General features: G+C 40.8%; 1 protein-coding gene across 1 annotated transcript in view; it reads right to left on the bottom strand.

The window, feature by feature from the left end:
• PIGN (phosphatidylinositol glycan anchor biosynthesis class N) overlaps positions 1-14312 on the bottom strand; it is a 102025-nt gene that overhangs the window by 78932 nt on the left and 8781 nt on the right. Inside the window, exons 2-4 of the mRNA XM_033065539.1 lie at positions 9749-10009; positions 4130-4251; positions 2948-3046 (exon numbers count right to left, since the gene is read on the bottom strand). Of these exons, the coding sequence (XP_032921430.1) occupies positions 2948-3046; positions 4130-4251; positions 9749-9975 (448 nt within the window). The 5' untranslated portion in view covers positions 9976-10009. The remainder of the gene's footprint in view (positions 1-2947; positions 3047-4129; positions 4252-9748; positions 10010-14312) is intronic.

Here is a 14312-nt window from a genome sequence, read left to right as displayed (position 1 = left end):
AAATGCTATGAAATATTATTTTAGTTCTATTGTTTGAAGGGGGAGACAACAGCATGCCAACACTAAGTGTGGGAAAAAGGAAACAAAGAGGGGCTAGAGAAGCAGAAGAAAGCCAGGGATGAAAATATCTTTTAGAAGTACAGAGCTCTGCTGGGTTTGATGATGCCACTACACTATGGGAAATAACCAGAGGTACCAGAAACTCCCCAACAAGATGGCACCTATTTGGCTTTTGCTCCCTTCTCTGCCACTATATCTCACACTCCGCATCAATACTCAAATATTAGCATCAGGGATGAAGTTATCACACCTTACAATAAGATTTACATCCCTCAGAAATTTAATGGCTTGCTCTGCTAGTAGGGCAGGTCATGTCTCTGATAAGCTTGTCATGGGTCAGAGTCCAGACCAGCAAGAGAATTTGCCAGGAAATTTTGCAGGCACAAAAGAGGGCAAAAAAGAATGAATGCAAAAGATGGTCAGACACTGAGGAGGACAGAGCGTGGCCATCAGAGAGCCATCATCAAATAGAGCCATGTGAAGGATAGGTGAAATCCTGCATTGTTTAACAATAAGGAACTAAACCAAAAGAGGTTTGGAGAGGTCTGTCTGTCCAGAATAATCTTGACATTGGTTTGTCCCAGTTTTTCCCATGATCTTGATGATACCCTTCTTCCGACACAAGTTAAAACACTACCCTTTCTGGAACCTTCCAAGAAAACGAAGGGGAACCTATGAAATAAAAGGCAATCTGGGTGCAACAAACTACTATCTACTTCCCCTCAGAGAAGCAACAGTCTCAGCTTGTTTTTCAGCATGACATTTAATATTCCAGAATATGCTCCAAAACAGACTACTGACAGAAGACTACAGGACTGGATTTTTCAGGTCAGACCTCAAAACCTGGCTAGTCTAGAAAAGAAAGTCGAAGTTTTAAGGAGCACTGAAAATAGGCATTTTCAAACCATGTTATTTTTAGATCATTTCAAGGTTATCATCTAAAAAGTCATAAAAAATAAGATGAAAATCAGCACAGTGAATCTGTGTATCTTGAGTTTAACTATTAGAAACAAATGTCTTTTAATCCTGTTCACAATACTTCAGACATTTTCTTAGACTGAAATACTAATCACACAGTTATTAAAACTTGGTCAAATTTAGATTTCATGTATGTCTACTTTGATACATAAAAAAATCTGAGCATTTTTTTTTACTTCCTTATAGAATTCTCAACATTTTCTTTAAATATATATTTCAAGAAAAGTACCTAGAGAAAATAGACAATGAGAGGAAACAAAGGCTTTTTCTATCCTTCCCACAAAGCAGCAGGTGTCTCAGAGTCTTTATGAATTATCTAATGCAAGTGGTGAAAAACCAAAAATTGCAACATATTGGCATTATAAAATATACACAAGAAGAGTCCTGTGGCCTCACTAATATCCAATGCGAAAAGAAAGGGGCACATAGAGCAAAATTAAGCTACTCCCTCCTTTGCTTTTTTGTAAAAGTGAAGAAAGAACAAACACTTGATTCCTTTCCCTTCTGTACTATAACACCCGGCATCTTTGAGAGGGAACTATCTTCTTCTAAAATAAATTAATCTATCATGATACATCTTCTGACACAGCATCTACTTCTCAGATACGTGACTACACCTCAACTTTGCTAACTTTGGGAGATTTTCCTCTCCCATGCAAAAGGAAACTGCATTGTTGATATCACTCTGAACAAGCCATATAGAGTATTATCCTTGCACATCTCTTCAGATAACAAAGCTGCTCACAAGTACTCTGCTTATCATCTTAGTCAAACAAAACCAACAGAAGGACAGGGCTCTGGGAAGTTATTGAATTCCCCAAATATTTTCCCAAGAACAGATCCCTAAAAACACAAATAGTCTGTGCAAGGGCAACTACCTTTCCCCTCTCCCCAGCCACCATCACACTATTTCCAAATACAAACTGTAATCTGAGGTCGTGGGAAATTATCAGGAGATATTTTTACAGCTCATCATAAGTTTATGAGGCTTAAGGAAAGAGCAGAAAAGAGGGACATGGGGGGAATTTCAGGATGTGAGGGGGCAGAAACATGAGTTCAGAAAAAGTTCAAGAATCATCATGAGAAATATGATGTATATTTTCTCTAAACCAATATTACATTCCACTCCTATCCTGCCTATCCCATTTTTCTTATTTATCAATATCAATGCCTAGAACAGAACAGCAGCACATGCCCTTAGCCTGCCCCCTTTTCACTTGAGTCTGTTTATTCTGAGATTATGTGAAAGGGTGTACACGCACTCATTCTTCCAACAAAACAACAATATTAAACTTGGAGAACCTTTAAATGTTTGGAGTGTTGCTCAGCAATCTCTGCATGCTCAAACACCAAATGCACTGGGCTGACAAGATTTTAACACATTGCACTCCACAGGCAAAAGATCTCAGATTCAGGAACAGTACCAGGAAGTTCTTGCTTGTATGCAGTTCTTCCCTTTACATATTAATGTTGCAAGTAAAAGCAAGACAACCCGTAATAAGCTACTTCTTCAGCTCTGACACTGAAAAAGCATAGCTGCACTTTATCTCCCAGCTCACTAGGAGTTGCAGTCTTGAAGAAAAATCACAGCTGCAGGCTTGCAAAACCAGCATTTTAAACCTCACCAAAGCAAAAAAATACTATGTCCTTATAACTAAAGGTGTGTTCCTTTACTATACTGACAGAATTAGCCTATCTAAATGAAAGAGTGATAATAGTAATACCCTCATCAAAAGCTTATTCTTTTCCTCCATCCCATCTTCATTTCACAAACTAGAAATCAAGTATTCAGAAATACACACACTGAAAATACTTTTTTCACCTTCCTCTCTACCTCAAAAAAATGCTAAGTGGCTATATTTTACTACCCAATAACTATGTGTTAAAGATTAATAAATTTAAGTCTTACCTTTTGCAAACATCGGTAAAATATCTGGGCTTCCCCAGCTCCAGGTATATTTACTTTCATTGAAAACAGAGTCAAATTCCACTGGATTCTCCTTCCATCCTGTTAAACAAACACACCTGCATTTAAATGGAATTGCCAGATCTCATTGACTGTTAAAATTGCTACTCCCTGCAAAATGTTGGGTTTTTTTTTTTTAATAGGTTCCCCTTGTATTATTTTACAATGAACTCAAATTTATGCATCTCGATTTTAATTCCATTTAAACATCTATTATAATTACTCCTCCTTGCATTAAGGAGTGAGCTGAAAACCCAGGCTCATCTCATTATACAAGGTTTCAAACATGCAAAGCACACAGCTGGTTTACCTTCTAAACAGCTAACATTTTCCTCAATTCTGTATCTCCTATTGCCTGAACTCAGTTTTTGGCATTTCATGCAATAAGACACACACCTACATATTTCCAGAACTCATGTTGCAGTTCCTTACAATAAAACCTTCAAGATTTTCTGTTTCCATGAAAAGGAACTTAACAGAAATACAGAGATGCTCTTAGCTAGGTATCCCTGCCAATCCTGCATTTGTAATGGTTGTCAGAAGGAAGAATGTCTTCGTTAGGAACACAGACAAGATCAAGTAATTCCTCTTGCCTCCCCTGTCCAAAACCAACACACATGACTAATGCTCAGGCCTGGAAGCCTGGGGGAAGGCACAGTAGCACACATGCAAAGGGTTGTTCAGCATAAGTAAGCCCCAAACACTCAGTAACAGCTCTGGACAAAACATGGGCCTGGGGCTTTTTCTTTCTTTTGCGCCCGATTCTCCAGCTCAAGCTAGCAGTGGTTCAGCTGAGACACTGCAGTTCATTTGTTGCTTGCAACATCTACTTGGCCATATCCTCATGCATCCCAAATGAAAATTGAACACTGTTACATGAGGCCATAAGATACTTCTGCTTTTTAGGTTCAGGCTGCTTAACTCAATATTAAAAATATTAATTTATGTAACCTATTTGCCTAGCTATCAATATCTGGAGTGGGAAACCAACCAAAATTATTATTTTCCATATCATCTTGGCATGCAAACTACAACAGTATATATCAATAATCATCCAGAAACTCACCACATCACTGAAACACTGTACATTGAAGGACAATACCCAAAGCTTTAGGACCAGCCTACCTTTAGCAACTGCACTGACATCTTCATAAAACCCAGCAATAAGTGCAACGTGCCCTGGTCTGGATTCTGTTGGGACCCGGGTGTGAGAGATTCCCCAGCTGCCATTATTCTCTAGAATACTCCTGAGGAAAGGATTCAAGGCAGTTACCATTCATGACTTGTCAAAGTAAAACAAATTGCAGATAAAAAGAATGACAGGTAGATGTGAGGCAGGAAATACAAAAAAAGACTCAGGCTAAAACAGATTTTTACTACCACATGCTGTGCAGTAAAACAAGCAGAACATTAACCTGCAAGTAGTTCTATATTACAGCACCACACAGAGAACATTACTATTGTGGCCCATCAGCACTGCAAACAGATGACTTCAGCTGGCATTCTAATACACTTTAAATTAAGGTACTATTTTTTTCTGCTGCTTTCCTCTCTAGCTTTTTTTTCCCCCCCAACAGATTGTTTCTGCCTGGTGTTACTCTTTTGTTCTTTCCATTTAGCCTGAAAGCGTCTAGTTCAATCTTATCTCACTCTTTAAATATACTCAATTATAATTAGCTCTTGTGATCATGTCTGCCTTTATCTGTGCTGAACCTTGGAAAAAAACACCAAGAGAATTCCAACCCCACATAAATCTAAGGCGCAAATAATCTTGCCAACAACAAGAAACCTTAAGTAAACCTTGTATCTTTTGCAATTACACTGAAGTGAATACATTCACCATCAAGTGTCTAGGGTTTATGCACATACAGTAAATAGTTACAACAGAGAAAAAGCAAAGAAAGCAGAGGACAAAGCCCAAGCGTTAAGAAACAGCCTCATAAACTATTCTCATCTGCCGAGGATCTGAACAGCTGGAGCCTGTCAGGAAGCAAGAGGTGAGTGTTACCATATGCTGTTTTCTTGTCTCCATCTTCTGGAAGAACAGAAAGATTCACTGCTCACTGTCAGAGCAAGGAAAGAATGAAAAAAACACAACAGGACACATCTTATACTGATTTTTAGGAAAAAACCAGCAGAATCTACTGAACAAATTCAAAGAAGTTTTTAACAGTCAAGTTCCAGGAAATTTAAATTTTGTTGTTCATGACATAAGCTATTATGTGTTTTAATCCAAATAAATTCTAAGTTCAAGCCTTTTAACACCCTAAAATTTCAAACTCCACTCTAAGCTTGCAGCATTCACCATTTGTTTGTTAGGGGCTTTTTTAAACTCACCTTAGACCTTAAATCCTCAGACTTACTTGAAAGCTCACAGAACTACCTAGAATAGCCCAAATACTACAGTGAGGAATATAAAAGTATATAGAGACATAGCACACTACTACATGATTCCTACTCTCATCTCAGCTAGGCTGTGCTGAAAAAAGTGATGAGAAAAAAGGATTTATGTACAGTAAATTCATGAATACAAGCCGCACTGAGTATAAGCCGCATCTCTGAGTGTTGGCAAACATTTCGGTTTTTGTCCATAGATAAGCCGCACCCGAATATAAGCCGCTTTGTCGTTCGCAGCGAGGACCCGCGTGCAATTAGTAACAGAACCGCGGGAGGGCGGGGTTTACTGGCTGAGCTAAGGCTGTGCAGGCTCGGCCCGCTAGGGGCTGCCGACGGGGCCAGGTGGCCCAGCCCGGTGCTGCAGCTCGGGGCCGGCCGCCGCTGCCACTGGGCTCGGTCACCCCGGGTCGGCGCTGCCCCGCGGTGGCAGGCAGGGACGGAGCTTCCCCTGCTCCTACGGCAGCGGCGGCGGGCGGGGACGGAGCTTTCCCGCGCCCGTGGCGCCGGCGGCGGGCAGGGACGGAGTTTCCCCGCTCCTGCCGCGGCGGCGGCGGGCGGGGACAAAGCACCCCGTCGGCTCCCCGAGCCGCGGCAATGGCTGCGCGGGGCTCCCGTCGGCTCCCCGGGCCACGGCAATGGCTTGCGCGGGGCTCCTGTCGGCTCCCCGAGCCGCGGCAATGGCGGCGCGGGCTTCCCCCCCCCTCCCCGGGCCGCAGCAATGGTGGCGCGGGCTTCCCCCCCCCTCCCCGGGCCGCAGCAATGGCGGCGCGGGCTTCCACCCCCCTCCCCGGGCCGCAGCAATGGCGGCGCGGGCTTCCCCCCCCCTCCCCGGGCCGCGGTAGGGGCGGCCCGGGTCCCCCCTCTCCTCCCCGGGCTGCGGCAATGGCGGCGCCGGGCCCTCCCCCATCTCTCCCCTGGGCTGTGGCAGAGGAGGAAAGAGAGCTCTCCCGCCTCTCTCCCCGCCCGCCGTGCTGCCTACAGGGAGCCAGGCTCCACCCGCGGTGCAACAGAGTAGCGATTTGTAACAATCGCAAAATGCCGACTTTGCAGCTGCTCGGCTCAGCACTCTGGCAGGCACTTCTGAGGTTGTATTAGCCGCTCCTGATTATTAGCCGCATTTCCGGTTTAGGAGCAAAATCTTAGTCAAATTGGTGCGGCTTGTATTCGTGAAATTACTGTATTCGTCAAAGTGGTTTCTTATTTTTCTCACTACAGACTGATAAGGATATATTACACTAACACTCATGAAAGACTTAAAACACTGGCAGCTCTCCTCAGACTTCACTGTAACAACAGGTAGAGAACTGATTTAATTAGAATTTGATTTCTATTGAATTGGAAAGTAATTCTTTACCTTTGTCAACAACAGGATGACTTCAGGATCTGAAATCAACAATAACACATACCAGGCAGAAAAAAGGGCATATAAATTTGTCATTTGCCTATTCAAAATTCATTGAGATACTTAGAATTACTTCAGTGCCTTTACTCAGAAGAACCACTGAAAAAAATTAATTTCCATGACAGTAGAAACATTAGCTACCCATAATAACAACTGTAAGTATTAATATGATATAGTAATATGGCTGAAGTGTGACAGACAAGAAAGAAAACATCTTCCCTAAAATCACCATTGCAGCAATTCAGATCACTTACCGGTCCCCACAGCTATGAGAACACTGCTGAAAAACAGATTTTTCAAGAACATTATGGAAGACTATGTACTTGGTATACATGTATTATCCAACAGTCTGCTTCAAGCCTAATGGATATTTATTTTTAATTCCATATACCTACGAAAACTTTGCTTCTTTTAATAGCACATTACTACAAGAATGGCTCTTGCTCATTTAAAGACAATCTTTCCTCATTAACAAAGCAGCAGCTCCCAAGGTACTCCACTTGGATAAGACTAATAATCTGGCTGTTATGTTGCCCACTACTATAATGTCACAGTTAAGTCGAGATGGATAGGGCTGTTGCTTTAACTGGCATTCCCACCAATCCTTTATTTGCAAACTCTCCATGCCTTCTTTTAGAGGCCTTTCTCTCTTATAACTCTGACTCCTTCCTTCATAGACCTCTCTGATAGTTCTGACTTCTCCTCTTATTAGCAGCTACACACAACATTGATTCCCTTTCTTACAGGCAGTTCCACATAGCTCTGACTCCTTTCATTCTGCATGACTGGTAACCCCAAGCTGTCCCTTTCCCAGCCACCTAATCCCGACTTGCTCTCACACAACATCTTCTAACCATAGCTGTCCCTTACATGACCCCACATCCCTTACCTCCTCACAGCCAGCAGATTCCTGCTCTTACTCCAGCAGACTACGGGTCTCAAACTCCAACTGCAAGTGCCTATAACCATGGCCACCTAACCCACTCCTTTCATCTCCCAAACTGATTGGGCAGACTCAGGTGCTTCCACTCCTTGATAATCAGTACAGCTGCAAGTCACTGGGGAAGATTCCCTCCTGCACTATCCTTTCAGCCCAGCTCTCCACACTATAAAGCAGGTAAGGGACTGAACACTTGTAACTTAGGAATGAACATGCAAAAAAGTAATCTTTATATCAAATTACATATACTTTGAGTTAGTATTATTGAAAAAGGAATGTTCAGATAGCAATAACTTGGCAGAATAAAAAAGGAAACATTTCCAGAAACTAACACATGATCTTGTCAACCTATTTACAAAGTTAATTTATGGAGGTTGTGTAGCTCAAAGGTTCAGGGACAAAACACTGAACCTATTGCTTCAAAATTGTGTCAGCTCACATAATAGATCTGAAGACATGCTCTGGGCTGTGTGATTCTCCACATTTCAAAAGGCACAGCACGCTGTATGCTTTTTTCTTTTCATCATTTGTCACATATACATGCTCACACACATATGTACTTCTACGCAGAATAAGAGGAGCAAAATATAAGTGGCACTTTGCACCTCTACTGGTATTTTATTGCACTTGGCAACCTACCAGCATCTTTGCTTGTTACAAGGCTGTTCTTCCACTCCATTCACCCATATACTTGCAGCACCAGTGACAATGCTTTAATTCCACAGAATTTGAAATAGGAAGTCCCTAACTTCACAAACAAGGTAAAGCAGAGAAAGCAAAAGTGGCAATTTTCCAGTAGTAGACAAGCTAATGCATGGTTTAATTTTCTCTAGATAGGCATGATAATGCTGAGTGGCTGAAACTTAAAGACTCAAATCACCTAGTCTAAAAAATACACATTATAACTTTTTCCTGGCTGCTAATCACCCCTGCTCCTAGTGATGGGGCCATTACAGCATTCACTTGATGGTGTTGGCTGGTGGGGCAAAAGACCAAGTTTCACTGCAAGGAAAAGAAACTGCTCTGGAGTAAGTGTGAAGTCCACAACTAGAAGAGACATGGCAAACTCACACTGATGTGGCAAACACCTTCCAGTGGCAGACAGCACCTTATAAAAACAGTAACAGCAGCAGAAGCAGTACGAGTAAGCCCATATGAGCTGGCAAGCACTGTAGCAAGGACTCCTCACTTTTCTGTACTACTTTTACAGCAGTGGACTGCAAAAGCCCTAAGAGCTTCAGATGACTGATTAGTTAGGTTTGCTCTGATAGTCAAGCCAGACCAATTCTATCATCACAGAAAAGTAGTCTTGTTTAATACAGTCTTTTTTCCAGTCTAGGAAATCAACTGTCTTATACTTAAATAACTATCTTGATATACAGAGACAGGGAAAGTTAACAAAAATTAGTTCTAAACATACAAGATATGACTTTTAACACTTTTTTAGCGGGATTACTTTTTCACAGCCTTAAACTAAATAATTCCTTTAAGCAATTAGACACACATTGTAGAGAGCACAAGGGAAGCAGCAGGGTCATGCATGTAGGAAGGGTGGAATGAAGAGGAAGTGGCAGCCTGCTGTTAGATCCATTCAGGACATCTCTTTTAATCACTCCTTTAAAAGTTTAGTCACTCGCTTAGAATTAGAAGACAAGTACGTTAATGTACTACTACTCTTAAACTGAGCGTCCAGGAAGCAGTTTAAATTAGCGACTGCAAGGCTTCAGAATTGATACCATGCTGATGTGAATGGAGAAAGTTCACTCCCCTCTCACTTACTGGCTATCTGTAGAGTTCAAGGGACAATATGGACCCAATTTACACCGTCCTAGTTTTAACAGCTTTCCTGACAAGGGACACCAGCCCAAACTCACACATTTCTGCACAGTGTAACTCTGCAAAATTTGTTACTTCGAAGGCAGAAGGAAGGCAGTTCTTTTCTCAACATTGTGTAGAGCTGCTTCCAGAAGCAAAACCTTGTAGCTCAGTAGAGCTTTGGACTTACCGCAGGTAAGGTGCCCGGGGTGTGCCATTGCTGTACAATTCATACAGAGAATCTGCTCGCAGACCATCAGCAACAAAAAGCACGAGACGTTTTGCTGGAGGTGGCAGTGGAGTCTGCTGAGGAGTCATTCCATGGACGAGGGGAGAGCTGAAGTAGATGTCAAAAATGGAGACCAAGAAAACACAATGCACAAGGAGCCCTGCGAGTATGAAGACTGGTATATCCATGACAGCAGCCGGCTGGCAAAGGCAAAGCACAACACTAAGAGAGAGCGAGAAAAATAAAGTTAGGCAGATTACACTTATCAGAATCAATATTTTTTTCATTTGTTAGGGAATGGGAGCAACAACCACAGACATCCCCATAATCCATAATCAATTCCTGCTTCCAACAAGCTTTTTTCCCCAGAAATCCTGCTCAGAGTCACTGCATGACAAATTCAGAATTTCATATAACCATTATGTCTCAGCAACTCATGTCTGGTGTTCAGGGGTTTATTAGATGGCTTCAAAAGACCACTGAATCAGGCCAGTTTTGTTTGTAAGCTACATCTGTGACAGAAGATTCAGACAATGCAACGTCGCTATGAACATACTACCCTCTACTGGCTGGTTGCATGACAGAGTGAAAGTTTGTTCAGGAAAATGCAAGCCAGTCGGCTAAGAGAAAGCCATCCTATAATAAAAATAAATCCCAAACTGCTTTTTTCCTCTCCAAGTTTGCCATAAAATCTGGGCCTATTATACTCTGCCTAGAAACCGAAACCTTCTTTTAAAAGAACAAAGATGTTGTGGTGAGCACAGAAGGCTATTTCTCTTCTAAAAAAAGTGGCAAAAGCAGAATAGTTGAAGCATTATGTTTCAGAAATTATTATATTCCCTTTTAGATTTTTTTTTCTTTCCCTGTCATCTTCTGATGTCAGGTTAGAGATACAAATATGCTTAATAACAGGTACATTGGAAACTGTCCATGTTTGCCAAGCAAAAAACAAGCTGCAGGGTTCGTGTCATGCCTCCTGGAGGTAAATATGAATATTGGCTGAGGTAAGTGTGTGACCTGAGCCTGAATGAGGCTCAGTTCTGACAAAGGACTATTAGTGCTGTCCAAGATGCTTAGTTATTTAAATACTAGCTAATTATCCGCCTTAGCCAAACATCACCTCTATTCACCAATGAAGAAAGGGATGTCTTAACAACCTGGAAGGCTCAGACTACCTATGCAAATACACACCTCTCTCTAAAAGAAAGAGCTTCTTTAAGAATCTAGTTAGCGCTTTTAAATGACAATATATACATTAAGTTTATCATGTTATTTTCAGAATTCCAGTAGCTGAACAGACACAGGAAGCCACCATACAGCAAGTAAATATAAAAGGCTTCCCTATCACATAACTTCTAATTCCAATCGAAACTCTGAAAGATGTTTTTTAAAACAAAAAAATCTTAAAGGGCCAGGAAAACCAGAGGAAAAAAAGGTACACACTAAAAAATTTTTGAAAGATAATACAGTATTACTAACCCAAAGAAAATTCAGATCTGCATGCAACTTCAACATAACTTCCAATTCTACCCATTTTCCTTACTGAAACATAGATGCAACAACTCCAACTCTAATTTAAACATTACTATAGCAATTTCTCATTTGAGATACTTGGAGAGAAATCTACATAAAAAAATGAGATAACAAAATACAACATTTCAAGATGTGTAGTACTCACATTCAAATGAACCAAAGTTTTTGTTAATTGGGAACTTACAAGTTTTTATGTCTACAAGTGAGATTCCAGGAGATTTGGAATATCTGTAAATATTGTTTATTTTTTAAGTATTCAGAGTTCCTGCATCAATTTAAATAAATGAACTCACAATCACAGAAATACCACTAAGTTCAGTGACAGAGCTCATTTTATTAAATCAGTTTTATTTTTCCACAGGGCTTTTTCTTTTGATGGAATTGTGGTTGATAAGAGAATATGAACTACTCATGCCTAAAACTGATGAGACTAAAACACCCTACTAAACAAAGCAGTTACTTCTATCAGATACTTGTTGCATGCTCCCAGTGCCACAATTCTATAGCTTAACATCTTCTCTGTTCTTCTAATTAAAGTATTAGTAACCTAGTCGGTTTTCTGCACTAGCCAATTCTCTTTGTTTTAAACTCCCCAGTCTTTGCTCACAGAAAAAAAAAAAAAAAAAAAAAAAAAAAGAGTTCAATCAACATAGTTCGAATTTAATGTTTAGACTATAGTATCTACAGAACAAGTGAAAGAAAAGAAAAAAAGATACTTTCAACCACAGTTTGACTACGTTACATTAAACCACTTTTCTGGGCCCAACATGTCCTACTGCTCAACACCATCCCACGGTTTCCAGACAGGCAGCTCCCAAAGCATCTGCTCCTGCCACATCCCTCACAGCCACTTCTGCCTCTACCTTAGCTTACACTGCTCCTTGAATGCATGACTTTGTGTGTCATCACTGTGACACAATGTTGTGAAAAATATTCTGTCCTCAAGCTTACAAATACTTCCACACAGGTACAGAGGCTTTGGAAAGCTCCTAATTGCACTCAACTGAATGCAAATTTCTCAAGGTGTGGAAACAACAAGGTTAACGATTTCGATAACAATTTCTTCCTCACAAGGAAAAAAAAAAAACAGGACAAAAGGAAAAACTGGATTAAGCACTAGCTCGTAAAAAAACCTAAAAGGCACAGCCTGTCAAGAGAAGCAAAATAGAAATGTATTAAGCATACACACTTTTGAGGTTGAGGAGCCATCTCTAAGTATTTACAACTAGTGCCAAAACATCTCTGCCCTCAGGCGCCTGGCGATCCAAAAAGTGGATAAACAAACTGTCACTTGAAAATGTATCTTATGTCTTTCTGTCAAGAAAACTTGAGCCAAGTATAGCTCAATATTTTTGCGTCCTGTGAGATTTTCTCAGGCAATCCCTTAGTGCAGTACCTTCCACAGTCCTTACTTTCACAGGGCAAAACACAAGCTTTGCTCAAATTCTGACTGCATTACTCTACTTCATTCTGTTAAGTCATTGCCTATCCCACCAAGAGGAAAGAAACTCACTCTGAGTCTTGCTGATAAGAGAAGCGCGTTGCAACCTATTTGCCACTTGTCATTTCTTTCTGCCCACCCAAACACATCACTTGTTACAACAGAATCCTGGAATCCTAATACGGTTCAGACAGCCAAATCACCTCCTCTATAGACTCAGCCCAACTAGTAAGCTATATATCAGACTCCGATTTATTCCTTTCTTCTGACATTTTCCCCCTTCTGTCACCATCTCCTAAACTATACAGAGCCAATAATGATCTGTCCAACTCTCAGTCTAAACTACTCCAATAAAATATTTTTGTTCAGTTTGGAGTCAAAAATCACAAAGCTGGCGTGGATTCTTAAAACAAAGACCCTTTTCAGATCCCGGAAACAGGAAACTACTAAAGATCCGCTAAGCTACTCACTGTCTGTTAAATGCAAGTTGTCTAAATGAAGGGAGCAAGTAGAAAATGAGCAGCCAAGGTGGTGCAGGGGGCTCCAGGAGACTTCAGAGCTTCTCACATCATTGGATGTTGTACACAAGCAGAGAAGCAAGTGAGAAGATGCAGGGGTGCAATTGATCTGAGAGACAGCAAGGAAGAACCAGCAGACACTTTTCCTAAAGTCTAGGAGATTAAAGAAAGAAAAGCAGCAAGGAGCTTCTGACTGCAATTAATTACTTTTCCAGAATAAAGTGATACATGCAGATTAGACAAGGGTTTTTTGGTGGTTCTCTCCCCTCACTCTGAATTCTCAGGGAGAAAGTTAAGCTCCCAGCTGGTGGCAAATGGGATGAAGAGACCCTTTCATTCTTTTGTTGTATTCATATCTATCAAAACAATACCAAAAAATCCTGCTATTAGCCACAAGTTCCTCACCAGCAGCCACATCAGTGCAAAGACTAAAACAGTTGCAATGAGCCACCCAAGCCCAAATCTTCTTCACATGAGCCTTTCCCTCCTTTCAAGTTAGTCTGTAATTTGTTCACTGTTTTTCTTCAAACCTTCTTTTTGATGCCATAGAAGCTACATTCACAGCACCAGGCTGGATCAGGTCTCTCAACAATTAACAGGAAAGCTGACATAATTAAATGCAGCATTCATTTTCCCCAAGTAATCTACATCTAAGTTGCATTGCCTCTGAAGTTATAATCTCTCAGCATTATTTCTAAGGCAAAGAAAAACATACTTGTACCTCAACACAATACAGTTCTTCACACAAAATGTAACATTTCTCTGTTATATTTTTCTTTCTTCAAATACGCAATAAAACATGCACAAAATACTGCATGGAATATGCCCCACTGGCAGGAATATATTTTTAAGGACAACGAAGTGTCAAAACAAGGACCTCAAGGTACATTAGTAATTTCTTTTAGAGGGACCATGCTTCACTAATACTGCCAAGTCTGTTGATTAAGATGAAGAAAATCCATTGGAAATGCATTTTCAATAAGCATCAATGGCTTTGGTAAGTATCTTTTACAGAAAAAAAAAAAATAGACAA

Source organism: Catharus ustulatus, chromosome 1 (genome assembly GCF_009819885.2).
Source record: "Catharus ustulatus isolate bCatUst1 chromosome 1, bCatUst1.pri.v2, whole genome shotgun sequence".
Classification (NCBI taxonomy): Eukaryota; Metazoa; Chordata; class Aves; order Passeriformes; family Turdidae; genus Catharus; species Catharus ustulatus.
The sequence above is the reverse complement of the archived record's forward strand: the minus strand, read 5'-3'. Positions and strand labels throughout refer to the sequence as shown.